Here is a 21596-nt window from a genome sequence, read left to right on the forward strand (position 1 = left end):
TCATGAAAACTGAGCGATGCGGATCGGAACCGTGCTTGAAAGCTCAGGCAATGACACATGATTCTTTGGGGGGGAAACAGAAAGGCAACACGAGGCCTTGACCTCAAATATCCAACGACAAAATCTGCACGTTGAGGGATTACATCTCATAAATACAGTCTCTGCAGCATCAGGAGAATTCCTTGTTTTATAAGAGCTACAAAGACAAGTTGCTATGAGTATAATTTATTACTGTTAAACTTTTTGGTTGTTTTTAATTAGAACTTTTTGACAGCAGAAAAAATAATAATTAATGAGGCTTTTTTGGGCATCATTTTGTGTCTTTTACAGTGGAAATCAAATATTAATCTAATCGAAATGCTGTTTATTTGAAATAAATGTTTTTATTTAAAGAAAAGTAATTTTTTTGGTCTGTTCTATAAAACTTTATACATTTGTATCTCCAAAAAAGTAGCCCTGGATTGTCATACTTTTGTGAGTGAATAGCACAGTATAAAAGGAGATCAATTAGTTTTCTTTGAACCCTTTGTCCCCCCCCCCTAGGAAAACTACTTATGGCATCTTTCACCTCTTTCCATCTTTCATACTCTCTAACTCTGTCTCTATTCCTCTCCTTCTCCTCCTGCCTCTCTGTATCACTTCCTCATGCACTCTCACATCTTCTGATGAGCATATGAACACACGTCTTCTCTGCTTCACCTCTCCCGATTCCCCCTCCCCCTCCCCCACCTCTGTCTCTCTTCATCTCTTCTTTCCTCTCGCTGATGAGCATATGAACACACGTCTTTCTTCTCCTCTGCCGGCTGCTGCCTCCCTCTCTCCCTGCTGCTTCAGCTCAGCCCACGGGCAATTTTCACACAAGGCTGATTGAATTCACCCCCCCTTTTCCTTTTTCCCTTCACTGTTCTCTGTTCTCGCTAAGGGATGGGGATGACACAAGAAGGTCTCACCACCGCACACGTGCATATAAATGGACACTTACAAATGACGCACACGCGCACACAGGTCTGCACGTAGTCATGCAGTTGAGAAATTGAGGTCGAGTTGACTTACTGTACAAACACGCGTGTTTTTATATGGAGGTGAAGAGAGGGGCTAATAGGATATGCAAAAGCACCTGAAAAGACATGCTCATGCTAATACACATGTACACATGGAGACCCACGCAGAACTGCAAGTATTTCAAATATAAGAGAGGCTTCTATGATAAAAACACAGCCTCTTAAGACAATGGAAATGGGGATAAATGCATCCATCTCTTGGATAGCCACACCGTTCATATGAAACGCCACTTCTCTGTTTGTGGACGTGTTAGCTAACAGAGCAATATGAAGAGATGTGTGTAGGGAGATAGGAAGAGATGTGTGTTTGGATATCGGTGGGCAAAAACTTTTGTGTTTTCAACCGCCTCTTTGTCACAGCAGCGTGGGCGGTACACGCTGATGACTTTTCCCGGCGGGCCCATTTTTTTGGGGCGCCCAATCGCATGCAAAGGATTTTATTTAAATCGCTCTTGTAACTGTACGCAGCTCAAATGTTCAGATTCAGAGGGATACAAGTAAATATATATATATAAATATGCCAGAATATTAACATTGGGGTCTGTGAAAATCGCGTTTTTGACAATTTACTGACTTTTTAAACAGTGAAACAATGAATCAAGAGACAATTAACAGTGAAATCGGTAATGCAGCCCTCAGGTATCGACAAGTGGCCATACAGGTGGGCTCATCACAGAAGGACACTCACATCTAACACCTGCAGTACTGTAATTGCCTCTTCTGTTCGGGCCATTTGGCCCGGCCAGGAGTGTGTGACGGTGAATGATGAAAGAGCGTCAAAAGGAGCGGCGGCCAGACTCGAATGAACAAGACGTTTAACTTGGGGACATAAAGACTAACCATGATCCTCCTGGGGCCCCGAGAAAACACACATAGAAATAGTACACACACACACACCCACACACGGTCAAAACAACAGGAAGTTATTAATGGTCAGGTGTTGCTCCAGTTCTGCTCCAAGCACTTCACCAGCAAAACTGCATCCCGTGAGGAGCCATAATCAGCACCCGCTCGCTCCCCAGAAATCATTTACAGCGGCACCAGCTGCCCAATGTCCTCTGGTCAAACTGGATCCGCAATCTCGTAATAGTCTCCCGCACAGTATCTCGGTTGATTTAAGTCTCTGCTGCAGCGACAGACCTTCAATCTGTCGGTTTTATCATTCGAATGGAGCAGCAGACTCCTAGGACAAGACCCTAATGGGGGAGTCGGGGAGGGGGGGATCAGGTAGCTATAAATCTGTCTCACAGGGACCCTTCACCGAAAGCACACAAGTGAGCCTTGTGATGGATAACCCTGCCGGGGTAAAGGGTATTGATACATCCGTCAGAAAACCGAGACGCCGTGTTCCATCTCATAGGAAAGATGGAGCAAAGTGTAAGCGGCAAGAAAGTCCAAACGCAAAGATGAGGGGGCTGCAGTCGTCTGAGCAAAACTTAGTGAGCAACGGAGATGATGGAAACTGTAATAACCAACACAACGATGTCTCCAGTGTGGTGAGAGGGAGAATGATTGATTGAGGTTGCTTATACCCGCTTTGATTCAGTTCAAACTGACTTTGGTGCATTTCCCTGTTTGGTTCGGTTCTTGTAGGCTCAAACAGATTGAAATGTATGTAAGGGATTCCCTGATTGGTCAGAAAGTGAGGTTAAATAGAGGTGTAATGAGCTTGTGTCCTACGGTGTGTATTTTAACCGTTTCCCATTACATATTTGATGAAATGTAGCAATCACACAATAATGTCTGTAATAGTAGAGTGCAAAATCGTCTTCCATCCTCCTTGGAAGACGATTCAAGGAGGGTGTCAAACCGTTTATGACCATGTCATAAACGGTTTGACACCATTTATGACATCAAAAAGCAGCTACAGTCACAACCAACAACGCTCATAACCAGTGAGCTCCTTGTGAACACCAAAGACGATAATACACATAGACCTTACTGTAATATCATTTATTGTCTTTTACCTGTCAGTTCATATGGCTTCATGACTTCTCTTTTATTTTTTTGGCAATAATTCGGTATAAACACAAACTGAACCAGAACTAAAAGCCAACATTGTATAACTTGTTCCCATTCTTCCCATTTCTACAACAAACTACAGGTATTAAAGCACAATAAAAGATCTAAAGCTTTTAAAAGCTCTTCCTTATCAACAGCTTTTCTTCACCCAGACTATGTGGCACGCATGTCCGTGCGTAAAAGCGAGATAAGATCAAACTTCATGCCTACTACACTTTTTCCTTGCACACACACACACACATTCATATTATAAAATATCGTTATCGGTTCCATGTATAGAAATTTCCATGGACCGGTGAATAACATAGAACATTTTCTGCATGGAATTAATGGCACGCAAATGTGGGATAATGGATTCAACAATATATTCTGCTCCAGCAATGTATTCACATTTCACTCATCCAGCGATGGGGGAGAATTTAATGCTGCTCTCCCCTCAACTCACTCGGCCTGCAAATCAATGTCCATTAAAGTGACTTGAGTGTTTATATGTCACTGGATCCTCTTTCCATTAATGCTGCTTCTGCACAGATTCTCGCCTCTTTGACTGAGTGCCCGTTTCAAAACAGTACAACTGCAGTGTACGGCGAGCGTGCGCTCCGGGAGGCTGCTACAGGCGGACGCTCATTACGGTGACGCGTCGGCCTCCACAATGCACTGATATAATGAACTGGACCATTTGTGCTGTGTGGTTGTCACAGGCAATCTTTAAAACCTCTATTTATCCAGCCATGGCCTGCATGGTATTTATACTTCTCTCCTGGCAAGGCCGTGCTTCACGCTCATAAAGGTTTCACAGCTTCACACCTGGTCGCTGTCAATTGTAACCACAGGCCTTTACACTTGGCCGCAGAGCAGCTCCACCGGAGCCACTGCGGCTTCTTCAAGGACACTTCCCTGGTCTGAGTATTACTACTTTATTGCGGTCGTAAATTCAACAATAATGCAATGACAGCAGATTTGAAGCGATGTATGCGTTGGGCTGATTATTGTGGACGGCCGTTGCTATGAAGAGGAAGCTTCTCAGAGACCAGAATCAGAGCGGTAGAGTACTTCAACACACTTTGTTGTTGCAGTTGGGGACAAAGCACGGCTAAAATAAACCCAGAAATAAAGAGTAAATTGATTTTAAGAGCAGCTTATACTCTCCGTTTTGTCAACAGTACTCTTTAGCTTCCATCCGCCTTTAGCAGAGTACCTAACTGAATTTAGCACAGCAATGTTGCTACTTTTTTTGTTTCATTTTCATTCTAGCTGGAAAAAAATGAAGGCTAAAGAAAAATTATACAATACTAAGCACACACATGCAGTTGCAGCCTGTTCATCATTCAAACTGCGGGGCTGGTTTGGGGATAAAGGAAGCAGCAGATCTCCCCAGAGTAGAGGGATAACAGACATCTATTAATCTTACCTCCTCTCCTGTCAGGTAGTACGCCGCCAGCAAGCCGCCAACGTAACGGATGTTCACCTCAAAGAGGGATGCTTCACCGTTCTGTTGAATCAAGAGAGAGATCAAGTTGTCAAATGTCATTTTCAGCAAAGGCCTCAGTCAGCGGTAAAGCAGCACAGTGGTGTTTATGGGAAAGTTATAACATTGTAGTCAACATAGTTGTGACTACTTAGATGTGAGTTTTCATAGTAAATGTATTAAATTGCTGGGACCCCTTTGGCAGCCCACATGTGGATATTATTAATAGCGTATTTTCCATCACACACTGTAAACTTATGAAATCTCTGTGAATCAGAGGCATGATTTAAAGGCATGAAAAATCGAACACAACCTACACAGCATCATTGCGACCGATGTGTTTGTGCACCAGATTTTCTCTACATTCAACAGTATTTTTTATTTTCTATAAAACTTGAGGCTGGGTGAACAAACGGTTCGGACGAGGAGAAGCAACAAAATATTACGCATTCAACTTTTGATACTCATTTCCAAAAGAACCAGAGGTGCCAAGTGATAGATTACACATTTGATTACACCTGCGGAGAGAACAGAAAAAAAACGAAACACCTTTCTCATAAGAAATACCGTTGCATGGTGTTGGTCTTATTAAAGAGCTGTTATTTGTAAGCCATCTGATTTAAACAAGGCTCAACAGCTACTCTGTAAAAGTCTGAAAGAGGTTAGTAACCTTAGTCCCGTTAACGAAGGTGTTGATTGGAAACGTTTCTTTTTAACAGAGCAACACCAGACCTGTGAGAGGTGGGCGGTGACTCAGAGGCGTTGGGCAATAAATGCCAACTGCGGTTCTGGACATTGGAAGTCAATCACAACTGATGATGGCGGCTTTTAGAATAGCATACTATGTGTGTTATAAAAACTAGTGAGTAGTAATGTAATACAATACCAAACGCTCAACATGTACTTAAACTGAGAACCATCAACCTACACTTTGGGGAGGAAACAACCTCAGCAGATTACTCAATAGACTTTGACTTCACAAGCTATTGAAATCACAAGCTTATTTTCTACAGTCGTTTTCATAGACTGCATGCTTGCATTATTTATTAAAGGATACAGTTGGCAAAACTCTTTTAAAAAACCTTTACCAGCTGAACATTATAGTTTTCAGCAAACATGACTGAAACAGTATAATAGTGATCATTTGTTGGAGACTTTTTAGTGAGTATTTACAGTGACACGACTGTGTGTGTGTGTGTGTGTGTGTGTCAACGACCAGTAAAATAAAGAATACCAGCAGACTTTTCCTCCTAATGTGTAAAAAAAAAAGGCTCATCAAACAACTGTACAGACTAAAGTTACACATTTTTAAAGACGTCTCTTATTGTACAACCTCTGCCATAAACAGTATTTGTGCGTCTCTTTAAAGAAAGGCAATTCGGCAGTGAATCTCCATGACAACAGCAGACGGGGTTGCTAGGAGAGGATGTGACAGAACTAACGAAAACAAACTCCACTGATTGACTAATTGATTAACCTTAATATCCCTCATTAGGACATGGTGGTGTATTCACAAGTCTGTGACAGTATAATACAATGATGATGATGACAAGCCAATAAAGAAGTGCAACTTCAGAATCAGCATTAATTACCAACATCAAAGGTTCAATATCAATGTATTAACATCATCTTCACCGCCAGATCAAAAAAACCCAAAATACAGTATAGTCCAGAGGCAAGGCCAGACATATGTGAACCTCCCATGCTCCTCTTCGTCTCTCTGTACACCAGCTGCGATGGAGATTCCCTCTCCAAATAAATCAACAACTCGAGCCAGGTCAGACTCAAAAAGCCAGGTCAGAAAGTCGGAGCCATGTAATCATGTTTTGTTTCCTCAGAACTCTCTTTTGTCTGAGGTGTCTCGGGCGAGATCGATTAATGGAGAGCGAGTTCAACTGGCTCAAGGAGACTTTCGTTCCAAGTTTCAACCACTTTGTTGTATGAACAACGTTTTTGAAATGTCATCTTTGTCTTGTCTTCTTTTGACACCAGCAGAACTTTTTCATATTATATATATCTTAAATTCTCATATAACGGCACCTTTATTTACTCTTTTTCTTTTAATTATCTTGATGCGCCCAAATGTCAATATTCTCATGTTCACTGATTTTCTGCTGGTTAACATTTGCACTGCATTTGGATGAAAACTTGATTTATGACGTTATGCTTAATTTATCATGGCAGATACAAGAGTAAAGTTAAATGTAACCCACCCTTAATGATTTTCATCCGACCTCTATGTGTTCATGGTGGCCGACGTTGCCTTTACTTGTGGGGAAGTGTTATTAGCAATTATATATTTAGCAATTCTGTCTTTCAACTACTGTACGAAAAAGCTCAAGAAACCTGCGAGCCCTTCATTTACCTCAAACAACATTTTTTATATTTATTGTACTTTTGGAAACTTTGCAGAAATATCTAATATTTTCACGCTTCAACTATGAAACCTTACATGGAGAGGTGCTGTGCTAAGTTGCCATTTCTGTTTTGCCAACATTAAGTCTATTTCTTTTCTACATCAAATATAAAATAAGAGGTAACACGGAGTGTGTTTAAATATAGCAACATAATTATTGCCTCTTACGCGAGCTCAAGGTTGGATCTGTCAGGAACTCTTGGAGACCCATTGAGAGGGAAATTGCTATCTCAAGTGTGGATGATAAGGAAATTGTAATAGGGTGCCAGAGAGGGCAATTAGCTGCACTCTGAAGAATAGCACAGAGATGTGGAGCTACTGGCATCGGTTCAAGGGGTGTGTGTGTTTGTGTGTGTGTGTGTATATATATATATATATATATATATATATATATATATATATATATATATATATATATACTGGGCATCAACAAATCATCAAATACGTTCTAATTTGCTGTCAGTTTCATTTTACTAGAAATATTTCTCAACATGTTCCCAACTTGGCAACAAACACATGTTGACAAATAAAGGAAACGTTGAGAAGATCAATACCTCTCTCGTGTCTGTTTGGTAAATGTGAAGCTGTTGCGCTAACCTGTTAGCTTAGCATAAGCCAATCACATGAACACTTGGTTTGTTGTGGTATTAAATAATACATTAGTGAGCTTTAGAGGTGCTGTTAGTTGGATTGTGTTATCTTTGCACAGAGCCTGGGTAGCCGTTTCCTCCTCTTTCCAGTCTTTATGCTAAGCTAACCACCTGCTGGCTCCAGCTCCATATGTATTGTACAGACATGACCGTGGTATCCATGTTCTCCTGCTTGGCATATTTGAGAATAAGCATATTTCCCACCCAAAATGTCAAACTATCCCTTTAACGTGCATTGTCCTTGTTACGTGTTATGGAACTTTATAAATCAGGCAATAACAGCAGGACTGTTTTACAACCACGGTGCTGGCTCCATCCCCGAAGTCAGCACACTGGTGACACTTCTTGACACAGAGCACTGATGCCTCTGGCAGGGCAGCTGAGCTGAGCTGTCTTGCCAACCCTGAAATGAGTGGCCCATTCAGTAATGGCAATACGATGGCAGTGATCAGGAACGGAGTGTCTATTTATCACCAGGGACAGTGGCACTCAGCAAGACAGGCAGGAGATACAGTGAGGGAGGACAAGTAATGCTGACAATGGTTTTGCTAATCATACTGTTACCTCCCTATACAGGCCCAATAAATCACCCAGCAAGCCTTATATTAAATACCACTGCACTGAAGATCCCATAAAGTGCGTTTTGATAAAAACAGACGCACTTTCTGTAAAGGGTTTTGTTGATTTTTACATTTTGAATCTGATCTATTTTTCAGGAACAACTAACACATTGTTCCTGTGAAAATGGGGCAACCGTTCAGATTTGCAAATCCATTAAATCAAATAAAAAATAAATAAAAAAAGCAGGACCCGGGGCTCAGAGAGAGCACACAAAAACAACACAACTTCAACTCTCGCCGACTTAAAGCAAGATATCCAAACAGAACATAAATAACAATGTCAAAGTTCTCAGAGAGGCAGTTCACAAATGCTGCACTTAACTGCACAGAAGGTGAAGTTGAATAACTGCACAGCAGATTGGATTTGGCTCTGACTGATGCCCGCTGTAGAGCTGGTTGGAGTTTAAACGGGGTTATCCAGCTCGAAATGTGTATTTGTCCAAAACAAAAAGTACATTACTTTGTTTCTTTTCATCGTCCAAGTTTAATTTACAAATTACAACGTTTCAAAGCTATTCGGGCTGTTTGGAAAAAAAACACATCTGGCTCATTTGAATCTCAGGAATATCGTAATATATTATTTTCTTCTCATAATTACGTTATGACAAAAAGAGGGAAGACTTTTTAGGTTTCAGTGATTAATCAAGTTTCTCAAAATGTATGGTAAAACAGATGTTTTCATCCGACTGAAAGCACAAAGTGATATTCATGGTGAACACAAAAGAAAAATCAATAAAGAGCAGATCAAAGACAATTATGGGAAATGTCAACATGAATAATTCAGTTTCATTCGTTGCGCTATTGATTCGCCTTTTCTCCGACTCAAGTCCTGATGTGACCGGTGGTGTCATCTCAGTTTAATACAGTTTGATGCAGTTTAAAACCTAATTTATAGGTTCTATGTTTAATTGTCCTGCAAATGAATTATAGATGAATCAGGAGGAAATCATAAGCGGTTCTCTGAAACCACAAAAAAAGCAACTGTGAAAGCTATCCTCTCCCACTAAGAGACTAAATGCTGCAGCAGGGAGTTCAATCCGACTGTGCTGCTGCTCCTCGAGGCACATTTAAGCGTGGTGCAGCAAGTATGAAAAAGAAATCAGGTATAGTGAATAACACCTGTTTTTTTACTCTTTTTTTTTTCTTGTCTCTCTTCACGGTGCTCGAGCTGAGGACCTAATTAGGAGGCAACACAAGGATGTCAGAGTAAACACAGGAGCGCGAACCACCTCTGCCACTAAAAGGCAAAATGAGACTTTCTGAAGGATGATTACTCAACAGCAAGAACAAGTCTGCATTGCAGCTTGCAGCTTTAAAGCACAAACAACCTCTTACTTGCACAAACATGTTGGTGATGAAGCTCTCAGACGCCATGGAAAACAAGTCTACTGTAAATACTTGGAAGCAATTTGAATGCATAGCTCCTGTGTCGCCTTGTCTAGATTGTGGCCACTTTTACACCTAACCTGTATGTTTCGCTGTGACGGACCTGGGTGCGTTTGTCCGGCGAGTACGGTTTATTTGGTGCGGCGTGAAATCTGTCAAACCCTGGTGCAGACCAACTAATTCAACCGAGACCACTTCCAAGGGCACTAAACTAACGATAAACACATTTTCTGTACGTGTACTAGTCAGGAAGTGATAATCAATCTGTCTATTGGTGTAAATCATTTAGTAATCCTGAGAACCAGACAGTCAAAAACAGCTAAAACTGTGTTCTGCTGTGCTTGTATTCTACTTTTTTCAAATGAACCGAAATGCAGGTGTGAAAAAAAGGAAAGTCGACAACTTGAACATCTCAAACTAAGCACGCAACTTGATACCGTATTTAACAACGATTCACGTATTGTAAATATGCGTGATACTAGGAGAAAAATTAGCATTTTAATTGTTCGACATAATGTAATTGCTGTACAGGAGGAGCCACGGCAGAAAAGAAAAATTAATTAATGAGTGTAATGACTCGTTGGGTACACTGCCGTCGTACCTTGTAGGTGTTCTGCTTCACCAGCACCGCGCGGCGTTTCTGACAGTGTTTGACGCTCGTTTCACTGTTGATGAGTATTCATCAGCCATGGCAAAGATTGTCGTCGGACTCGGCCCAGATTTGCCTGGGACATGAGCCTGATTGGCATGGCTGCCGTGCTGCTGTGTGCCAAGGAGCTGAGAGGACGCTTGCCCAGTGGTGTGTCTTGCTCGCACGCTAATGTAATGATTTACTGCTAATAAAACAGGCATCGTTGTCGCTGCGCAGATGACTCGATCCAGGTTTTAAAATGGCTCCAACATTTCAAAAGCCAGATTAGCCTGATGTGACAGAAAAAAGAAAAAGAAAAAATGTATCTGATGAGTCCATGATAAAATTAAGCAGATGATTGCCTCTCCGACCAGAGCTGGCGATTCACACTTAAGACTGTGATTTAACTTAACATCGCTAATTAAACATGGGAAAATCATGAAAGGGACCAATTAGATCCTGCTTCTCTAATCTCCGTCAGTCTAGCATGCAGCACACTCGAAGCTGCTGCCTCTGCTCAAGGGACTTTCCCCAAGGCAGCTCGTCTCCGCCCAGCTACTTTCACGACGGAAAGCTGTGGCTGTTTTTTCCTATTCTTTTTTTTTTTCACAGTACAGTAATTACAGTCTTGATCAGCGTCCAAGCTTTGAGAGCAGTCTCCCAACATTAGCGTTAATGACCACTAACCTCTGGAGCATGCTAAGCAGCCTCCTCTGATGGAGAAGGGAGCTTATAACTTCATGCATATATGAAGAAAAAAAAAAGGGGGGTTCTCACAAATGATGAGCCCACACAGCTCAATATTTAACCTCGCTGTGAAGAGTGAGCGATGAGATATTATTATATCAGAGTTCAAATACACTGGACTGCAAAGCTATCAAGTGTGGTGACAAATCACATAATTGTGTTCATGGATATTTGCATTTTTAAGATTGCTTTAAAAAAACGTATACGATTGTTAAATGAGGCTTATCCAAAAGAGTTAATGTTTTCTTTCATCGTTTTTGTCATTACAGTATATGAGCATGTTCCAAAGAGACTGACCCTCTTCTCTTCGACACGCTCACCCTGATGGCAAATAAAATAAATAATTTAATCAATCAAAAAGAGTTTGTGTTACTGTCAGTGAAAAGCTCCCTTTAGTTTAACAATCAAAACATCAGCGAGTCGCGTCTCTTTTTCTGAAGCCTTCATTCACGGCGGTAATTTGAAATGGAAAGTGACTGTTTCAGATTTTTCAAATAGCATTTTAACTGACAGACATTAGCGCGTAATGGTTATCAGTCGCGATACATCAAGTTCTTTTTTTCTTTCATTTGACTGCTCCGCTCTTGTTACATTTCCCATGATGCATCTTTGCAAGCTGGGGGTAGATGCTTCAGTGAACGCCTGTTCCCAGCCCAGACTAATAAAACCCGTAATGAATGGTCCGAGCAGAGAGGCATTAAGATAAAGCATTGGCTAATGGTTCGAATCTCATCAGGTAATGATTTACATTTTATTTCTTTGATAACACTTATCTTTTACAATCTGGTAATTAATCAGTGGCTTACGTCTCCTTAAGCATCATCAAATAGATATGCAACACCAAGGAGAGAATGTAAACATCTCCACTAAATGCATTAAATTGTAGATTAACAGCCTGGTGAATAATTAATCAAATATGCAAGAGTGACACATTATAGCCGAATTACAAACCCAGCCCATCACCCCTCCATCTTTTCCCTTCACAGTCCTCCGCAACCCAGAACATGTGTCGATCTGCATCTGCGTCTATTTTCAGAGTGTCGTCCTTTGATGCTCTCTCTATGCATCCACAAATAAACACGCATGCAAAATCAGGAGGGTAGCGTTCTGCGTGCAGGTCTTTGCGCTCTCCTGGGGGTTTGCAGCAGCTCCCCACCGAGTCCTCTATGATAATGTTCGGGTCTCGTGGGACTTCGCCGTGCTCTCACTCTGACATTATTATTATTCAGCCCGCTGCAGTCCATCTTCCCTCTCACTGACTCGGTGTGCAACTCTGTGCCTCCGTCTCTGTTCATCACACGCCTCCCACTGTATTTGGCCTTGCTGACTGAGCCACATCCCTTCGCTTTGTCTGCGCGGCACTGGAGGCCGCTTGCTCCCAAACTGCCGACAAGAAAAGAGAGGCACTTGAGCTGCCTCACGTCCCACTGTGTTCACGTTGATATATTAAACGCTCCGTCATGTAGTCGAGGTCATCAACTGAGCTAATGCATCCATTATAAACATTTCTGTTTCAATGTACTTGTCTTCATATAACTTCAGCGGTATAAGAATGAAACATTAATTTTCAGATTTATGCATGAAGGTGCTCCAAATCAAAATCACATCATTTTCTTAAGATTAAGTTTCTGTGGTGAATCTAGGAAGATCCTATTATGTCCAGTTTTTATGTCACTGTTAGTGCTGCAAATACATATTTTCATTATAAATCTGTAGATTTCTTCTCTCCCAAAAGTAGTAAAAAAAATGCCTGTAACATGTTTCCCAGAGCCCAAAGTGATTCAGGTTATAATACTCTGCAGCTTCATCCCTGCAAGAATTATTCCACAAAAAAGGTCAACAAACAACACTTAAGACATTTTCACATCAACACCTGAAGTCATTCATTGATGTTTTTCAATCTGCAAATTCTGTCCTCATCTTATTAGCAGTATTTTTGTAACAGAATCCACAGGGGGGGAAAAAAAAAGAAAAATCAAGAATGATATAAAGATGTGCTGGTAAATACCCGTAAGGACGAACCACCCATGCAAAATGTCCTCTGCCCTCTACATCCTGAGACAGAATGTCAGCTCAGCTTGACCTCAGCCCCGGGGCACGGCGTTCTCACTGAAGCGTCTCCCAGCACCGTAGAAATGACACAGTTTTCCCTCGGACGCCTGCATGACTGGGAGCACGTTGGGTCTCGTTTAGCGCAGACATGAGGTTATTGGGGGTCAAAAAGCAGCTCCGCAGAGGTAATCAACAACCTTGCTCCAGGTCCTCTCGTTACCGAATGATGCCACTTCGTACTGTCCTCAAACGTGAGCGTACATTTAGAAAAAAAATGCATTAACAGCTGAATAAAAATAGGCTGATTTACAAGCTTCGTGATACAAAATATGAATGAGAATGGCGGGACACTGAATTTCTACCTCGAAAATGTTAGAAACAGTATCACGGAAAAATTCTAAATATATGTTTGGTTGCTCAAAATATTTCAGGAAAATAATCTAACACACGCACTTGATATTTGCCTGAGGCGTATATATATGCAAAGTTGAACTCTGTCAACAATTATGCTAGAAATAGTTGCCAATACATTTCTCTCCATTTCCAGCGGTGTTTCGCGTGTGTGTTGCGGTTCAGCAGTGGATTGTTTATAGTTGGTGAGACGCTGGCGGCAATCTCTGAGTCGATCTGATGAAGTTCCTCTCCCTCACAAGTCTACTCTCTCACCAAACCGTCACTGTTCTGTGAAAGGAGTGTGTCTTGTGTGGAAGTCTGTGAGCTCTGTCTGGCCTCTGGGCCCAGCACCCTTCAGAGGTGGAACAGATTATAAGCAACAACAATAAGCAATGTATCTGCGCTCATTGTAGCAAAAAAAGTCACTTACATCCGGATTATACCAGGACAGATATAAATACACTTGAGCTGCTTTCAATCTACGGGCTTTATCTTGTTGCAAACTGTATTTGATTGTAATGAAATTGAGACCCTCAAGCTCATGCAGGCTTTTTGTTCTGCATACAGACATCTCAAGCTGACAGATGTGCCGTACAGGGAAGATTTGAGGGATTGTTGTTTTTTTCCTACGCTGGGATGTTGAAGGGAGGAACTGAGAGGTGAACAACTTCCACCAAAGTTTCAAGAAAATACTATGTTATGCTTCTTCATTCTGCTGTCAACACAGCCCTTACTGTGTTTTTCTTCACATTGCAGCACCGTCAAGCTCACAGCAAGTGACCAAAACACCAAATGACCGCAGGGGAAGAAATAACCCCAAACAGCTCTGTGAGGCTGCACTGAGGCACACAGGTGCACACGGTCGCATTGACGACGGTAACATGCCGACGTTCACACGTGAGATGGTGACCATGTTCACCATCTTGGTTTAGCATGTTAGCATGCTAATTCTTGCTACTTAGCACTAAATATAAAAAGGTAAAAGAAAACCTGATGATGGAATGAATATATGGACATTTGGGCAATCCATCAATTAGTTGTTGAGACATTTCATTCAAACAACAAAGTGTGTGTCTGTTTTAGGGATTGCCGACACATCCACACTACTGCATTGCCCGGGGGCGGAAGAATGAACCATAACCATGTCAGAAATAGCAACGGCTCCTATCTCCAGTCTCTCCCAATGACACCCACAAGACTTCACAGTCATTTGAGTCTCACCTGAGACGTGGAATTGTGGGCCTGATTGTGCTAATTATCCAGACACTTTGCCGCCCGGTTTGGCTCAGGAGATCGTCACCGTGGTCTCTCGGGAGTTATTGCCAGTGCATGTTGCTACTTACGCTGAATATGCTTCATGGGAATCATCAACAAGCACGCAGGGGGACCGTTTAATCTATAAACAGCAAAAATCGCAATGCACAAGATTTCACTGGGAAAAGATGTGAACACTTCCGCTTCTGAACCAGTTCAGTGCGACAGAAAATACACATTATTACCACAGAGGATATGACTAAGTTACCGGAAATACTGTTAAATGTCCCTTAATGTTCTGTTGGCGGCAGCGACAGCCAAAAGTCGGCCTGCAGGGTAAATAACACATGGCAGACAAATGAATAGAATATATGCTTAGAGTTTGTCTACTGAAAATGTAACAAGAACAAAGCTTCTAAATCCGTACTCGTACTAAACCGGTAAAGGCAGCAACTAACAGGTATTTTCATTAAAGATTAATCTGCCTTTTATATTCTCGATTTAACGATCAAACATTTGTTTCGAAAAATGCTTAATATTTAAATAAATATAAAATATCCAGCGCAATATCCCAGTGTTGTCAAATGCAAATAAGTTGTTTTGTCTGATTTTTCAAAGTTCCAGTGATCATTAAAATAGCTGCCAATTCTAATTGGATGAATAGATTATTGACTGATCGTTTCAGCTCAAAAACCATTACAAACTACTTAATAATCACACCCCAGGTGTGGACTGACTGACTGTCAGGGTAGCTAATAAGTTGCACAGTTGCTTCTAGCATCTATAAGAAAATGACAGGCTTGAGAGTAGCAGCCCATAGCGGGAGCTTGTGGTGTTGTGAAATACAAAAGAATGGTCTGAATGGTATTATTTGTACCTTCGTCTTGTTATTTCCTGTTTTTTTTCTCCTTCATACAGCATGAGGACCTCTGAATGAGTCATCTCAAAGGTCCATGACCTGTAACATTTCAGGTAATGTGTGTTTTGTCCCCTCCGCTGTGGATGTTTTTCTACCGTCTACTATTACTTTGAATCCATTTTCCCTTCTTCAAATCCTATAAACCCCTCCATAGCACGAATGTAGAAAAGAAATACTGAATATGGAAAAGAAAACCTCTTCTTGGCGGAACACATATCCATCAATAAACCAATCACAACACCCTGATAGGAGATCTGTCCATGCCTATATGTGTGTATTCAAACCACGAGAGGATGAAAGAAAGCAGATGAAAGCCCGAAAAGGAGGTTGGAGTAAAGTGATCATTGTGTCGTTTTATCGCACCACATCTAATACATTTCCTGATGGAAGAGAAATGCTGAATCAGATTATAACTGATATAGAGAATGTTGAAGTAACAGTGAGTGAAAGAGTAGAAGAGGAGGACGAGGACTAATAACATTCGGGAGGCGTCATGAGGAAATACAATCCGCACTAAACCCTCTTAATTACCCTCTTTTAAATGAGATACGGTCTGATGACCAGCTGGGGGAGAATTGCTTCACCATAACTCAAAAGTCATACAGCACTGACCAAACTGCTGATAGAAGATCCTCTTAATACGGCAACATACTGTAAAGCAAGTCAGACTGAAGAACCCCCATAATGCTAACTGGCTGTGACAATGCCAACTACTTCTTCAAGCTTTATGCAACAACAGCTTGTGGGAAAATATGCCAAAAGCCATCACTGAACATTCTGGAGCTTCTTTTGTCTCGGTAATTGGCTCTGCCGCCAGAACGGACCAGTCTGTCTGCTGTGCGGCTCGTCAGGATCTACATCAGGAGCCTGGTGTTTGTTTTAAAGTCATATGTTTAAGACATATTTCAAAAAATGTAATCTGTTCACTTGGCACAGAGTTTTAAAATCTGCTGCCTCACTAGACCCAAAGTTGAACCGATCGCTTCCGACTGTTGTCCGAGCCGCCTGGTGGGAGGAGACAGACTGAGATATCATATCTGTACTTCTGTAATGCTGTCCCTGTCTGTCTGTCCAGACCGGCAGTGCCTTCCTGGGACAAGACCTGTGGCACCAACACCAGATTTACTACAAAATAACTGACCAATATAATCATATATGGTTTTTCTAGCTTGCCAAGACCAAAACAAAAAAGTTTCTTTTGTCCATTTTCTTATTTATAAACAGTAAGTTACACAAGTAAGTGGTGAACATTTTCTTTTGTAGTTTAACACCTTATCCAAGATCAGGTGAGAATATTACCAATAATACATCAATAATAAGAATAATGTCAACCGGTTAGTATGAGGACGCAACATTGACAATAAGGGACTGTTACATGCAGGGTTTCTCATGCACAACTAAGTACTGACCCAAAGAAAAAAGAGGTGAAATCCCCCAAACATTAGAAAGGGGAAGTTGCATGAATTATCTTGTATGAATATAATTCATTTAAATCTTAAAAGAATTCAAAAGATCTGCAACAAATTGAAAACAATGCTTGACTGGTGGAGTGATTCCACAAACTGCATTGTACAGATACAGATTTTAATTATTCAATTATAATGTTAAAATGTACAATAGTAGTCTGACATTTACAATCCAAATGTAAAACCGATCCCCCTCCTAAGCCAAAATCCCATCTCTTATTAATTAAGAATGAGCAGGAATGCCTTTTAATTTGGGTTTATAAATGAGAATAATATTGACTTCAAGTGCTATTTCATAACAGTTGCTCTTGTACTGCATGTGTTTCCTGCATGTAAGTGGTATTGCGATAAAATTAGGACATCAGAAAATATCCTAAGGCTCTTGGCAAGCTCGGTGAACCAAGTGCATCTGACGAGTGTGTATCTTGAGCCAGTGAGTAATTTTTTTCAGAGGCAGGCGTGTAGATGTCCAAACTGCATGAGGTAGTTCAGTATCACAATGATGATATCCTGTGACACATACATATTTCTCAAGTGTACTGCGAACACTCTGAGGTGTTGCAGTTATTTGATATCTAAAAACACTTTTCTGTGTACACTTGTGCAGGTGAGTGTGTGTGTGTGTGTGTGTGTGTGTGTGTGTGTGTGTGTGTGTGTGTGTGTGTGTGTGTATACTAAAGTCTCACATCTCTCCCCGTCTCTCCCCATTTTACACAGATCAATCTCAACTTCATTCACCATGTTAGCGGAACAACTGCCGTATCAAATTCATAAATGTGAATAAATATGCTTTAATCTCTATAAAACTGGCTGATATTCTTTCAGAGAAGCCTTAGCCGCCACTCAAAGATCTCATCATTAGATATTAAGACAATCTGACATCTAATCACTGATGTCAAGACAGAAAATCGCTACTACCCTATGACGTGTAATGTACTTACCCTCAACATATCATATTTGGAGAATTAACCAAAATTGCCACTAATAAGTCATGTCTACTTCTCCCAGCAGTGATGGAGCAGCAGCCTGGTGGATGTGACCCCCAGAGGTGACCACCGCTGAAGGCACGAGGGGCTGAGGTTGACCGATTGTGGCAGATCACACCCGTGACAAAGTGTGACGACGCAGTGTGAGGTGTAACTCTGAGTGTGTTGTCTTTATGATTGGTGACAGTGCGGCTGCTTGTCAGTGGCTGCCATTACTGGCCACAGCCACAGCTCCTCTCACAGTTAACCGTCATCTGCATTAACGGGGATAGACCGGCCACAGGGACACAGCGAACCTGAGTGTGTGTCTATGTGTGTATGAGAGTCAGTGTCATGCATCTCTCTATGCATAAACATCTATGGGCGTGTCTGTGTGTGTGTGTGTGTGTGTGTGTGGTCCTGCCATGAGCCAGAGGTGTAGAAGCTGAAAACTGAGGCTTTCCTTTGATGTGTCAGGGAAATTAACGCTCACTGTGGATCCTTTATGGCCTCGAAATTGACGGTGACCAAGATGTTGCTGAGCTCCACGAGATAAAAGCATATTATAGACACACCGTTAAGGTGTATAGCCCTGATTATATACTGGGGCTGCTCCCCGGTGGAATATAAATAAATATGCATGCACATTTGTAGGCTTGATAATATCTATTCCCACACAATGGCGTGCTGTTCAAACGTACCGGGGGCATCAAGTGCACTATGCCACACATGCAAACTACAGTCAGGATTGTTTTCTTAACAATGAACCCCAAAGAAATGAGTGTTTTTAAATTCTAATTGAGGCAAATTCTGTCAGTAAACAAATCTTTTCGTAGTGGAGGCATCCGACACCTTGTCATAACAGGCAGGGAAAAGGTGTAATTATTGCCTTGTGTCTTCAGTACGACGTTGACAGTCATAATGACATAGTCAAATTTGTAAGCTTTGTGTAATTGCACGCCATTACGTAACATGCACTTTATTACAACTGGTGGAAAGCGTGACTGTGAGGCCCGGAAATGGCCTCTCTTATTTGCAAAACCACCGACAAACTGGCACTTGTTAGCACAAAACCACACAAAAACCTGTCCTGGTTGGCTCCCAATCCCAACATATCATCAGAACTGGCAACCCTCAGTTGTTCCCGACCCCGTCGTTACGGACTCGCTCAATGAAACAGCCATGGCCTCTTTTAGCCTCTTAAATCTGAAAAAACATCCCTTCGACCCCTCCCCTCTCCTCTTTCCTTTATTTATCACATTTTCTGCCCCACAAAGGCCTTTCAAAGAGGCAGAGAATCCCATCAGCTGTTAACACGGCGTGGCCAGTGGCCACACAGGAAGCTTTTGATTCCTGCTGGAATGTCCCGAGCTTTGGAAAACTGCCAAACTCAGTGGACACAATGTTGGTGTTAGAGCACAATAGCGGGGCTTAAAATCAATCCAGCATGCAACGCCACTGCTGAAAACGTCGTTATCTTAATGTAGTGATTACCCGCGAGCTGACACAAGACTTTAAAAGCGAGGTAAAAGCAAATGATAACAATTGGGAGAACGGGTTTCTTACCGAGTTCAGGTCCAGGCTGGTCTGCACCCACTCCTTGGCATCGTTATATTCTTCCATCAGTCCCATAATATATAGTGTGTCCAGTGAGTCAATGATGGAGGCTCCTCTCAGGCCACCTGCAAAATGCACAAGAGAAGAGAGTTAGTGCCGTATCTAGATATGATTAACCTGATTACATTTACACCTGGTATTAATACGTGTCTTCAGTGTCCACATTGAGATCGCTCTGTCTGAGAGGGCTGCATTGAGCGAGGGCTCGCTAGCCTTGCACGGAGACATCAGCCTCCAAACGCTGCCGTTTAGGGGGGGAGAGGCTCCGTAAACGCGACTTTGAGGTCCGTCTACCCTCGCACACACAAAAGCAATGAGGAGAGGAGGTGATGAGCACAAACAGATCTCTCCGGTCAGTGACCCAAGGAGCGCTGAGAGCGGCAAGTACTCTGAAGGTTGAGCCCTCGACCCCCCCCCCCCCCCCCAACCCACCCACTCGAAGCTTTGAACATTCGCTGAGCATAAGAAATGGTGCTCTAACAGCCCTGGCATTATGTATTTCTGCCCACGTAGTTGTTGTTTGTGGATTAAAGGCAATTGCATTTATATTTGTGTTCAGTACGGTCACAATACCGACCACACATTCAGCCTCAATGCATTTTGTGATCAAGCACTATTGAATTCCATTCTGATCACCCAAAACGCATTTGAATGAAAGGTGTAAATGGGGTAAGAGATGTGTGGCTCAGCAGAAATGTTTTAAACTCCATCGGTAACGCTTTAATTTACATCCATGACATCTTTTATAATATCATATGTAGGCACATGTGGTTTCTGGATAATTTCCACCGCGCTTTTTGGAAACGCTTTATATCACAGACAGTATAACATTTGATGTAATTACATACAAATATATGATTACCTGGTTGGCATATGTCCTATTGTTGACAGATTCACAATTGTAATGTTGTATTTGTTTACAGCTACATTATAGTGTGTTATAAACCATTTATTAAGTATCTAAAGTACATAACTTTAAGTTCTGGTATTAAAGTTGCAAAGTGATGACAGCATGTTGTGTTTCGCTGTATTTGTTGAAACAGTTCATCACAGTGATGCTAAGCTACAGCACTTCAATCACTAATCCTTGAGATGGTGAATGAACACACCCAGATGGTGTTTCCTTTGTAGAAACTTTCCCTAATGCCAATGTAAATGTGTGAAATTGAGAAGAGTAACACTTGTAACAGGAAATGAAGCAGTAGGTACAACAAATAGCTGACGTTCAATGAGTTACTTGACTGCTACATAAGTTGTTGGAAGGTAAATAAGCACACAGATTTAACCCCAAACCTTTATGTGTCCGATTAGCAACAGCAACTTGACAGCATCCGTGATAAAAAAAAAAAGTAAAACATGAAAGTCCTTCGTACAGTAAGCTTCCGTAATTGTTGCAGTGATGTTGAACGATAATACTAAAACAGCTTTGAGTGGCCCCAGATGAAAAGAATCAGCTACAAAGCATCGATCACTGTACTGTAACATGAAAGTCAAGTCATTTAGGAATCAACCACCAGAGGGGATTAAAGAACTGATACACTTTGATTATAGCAAACATTTAACAGCTGCTCCTGGATTAAAACTCGGTGTATGTGTTCCCTTCGTTAATTCTGTGTGTATATGTCGCACTCACGGTGTTTAAAGTGTGTGTGTGTGTGTGTGTGTGTGTGTGTGTGTGTGTGTGTGTGTGTGTGTGTGTGTGTGTACAGTTACTCTTAATGTCTGTCTTTATGAATCTCATTTGAAGCAATTCATTTCTTTTCAAAAACTAAATGAGAAACACTAAAGGGTGTACATTCCATGCTGATGGCCTTCTGAGAGATTGCATGCATGGCCTATTTTCATTCTCATATGACCAAATGATGAGCCTAGGCACAAAGAAAATATAAACATTATCCTTAATGAATTACTGTAAAAGAGTTAAAGGGC

General features: G+C 41.6%; 1 protein-coding gene across 1 annotated transcript in view; it reads right to left on the reverse strand.

Annotated features, from left to right (window-relative positions):
• LOC306699477 (mannosyl-oligosaccharide 1,2-alpha-mannosidase IA) overlaps nt 1-21596 on the reverse strand; it is a 163862-nt gene that overhangs the window by 51317 nt on the left and 90949 nt on the right. Inside the window, exons 3-4 of the mRNA XM_079164105.1 lie at nt 19617-19732; nt 4495-4575 (exon numbers count right to left, since the gene is read on the reverse strand). Of these exons, the coding sequence (XP_079020231.1) occupies nt 4495-4575; nt 19617-19732 (197 nt within the window). The remainder of the gene's footprint in view (nt 1-4494; nt 4576-19616; nt 19733-21596) is intronic.

The sequence above is a fragment of the Pholis gunnellus genome, assembly GCF_910591455.1.
Source record: "Pholis gunnellus genome assembly, chromosome: 8".
Taxonomy (NCBI): Eukaryota; Metazoa; Chordata; class Actinopteri; order Perciformes; family Pholidae; genus Pholis; species Pholis gunnellus.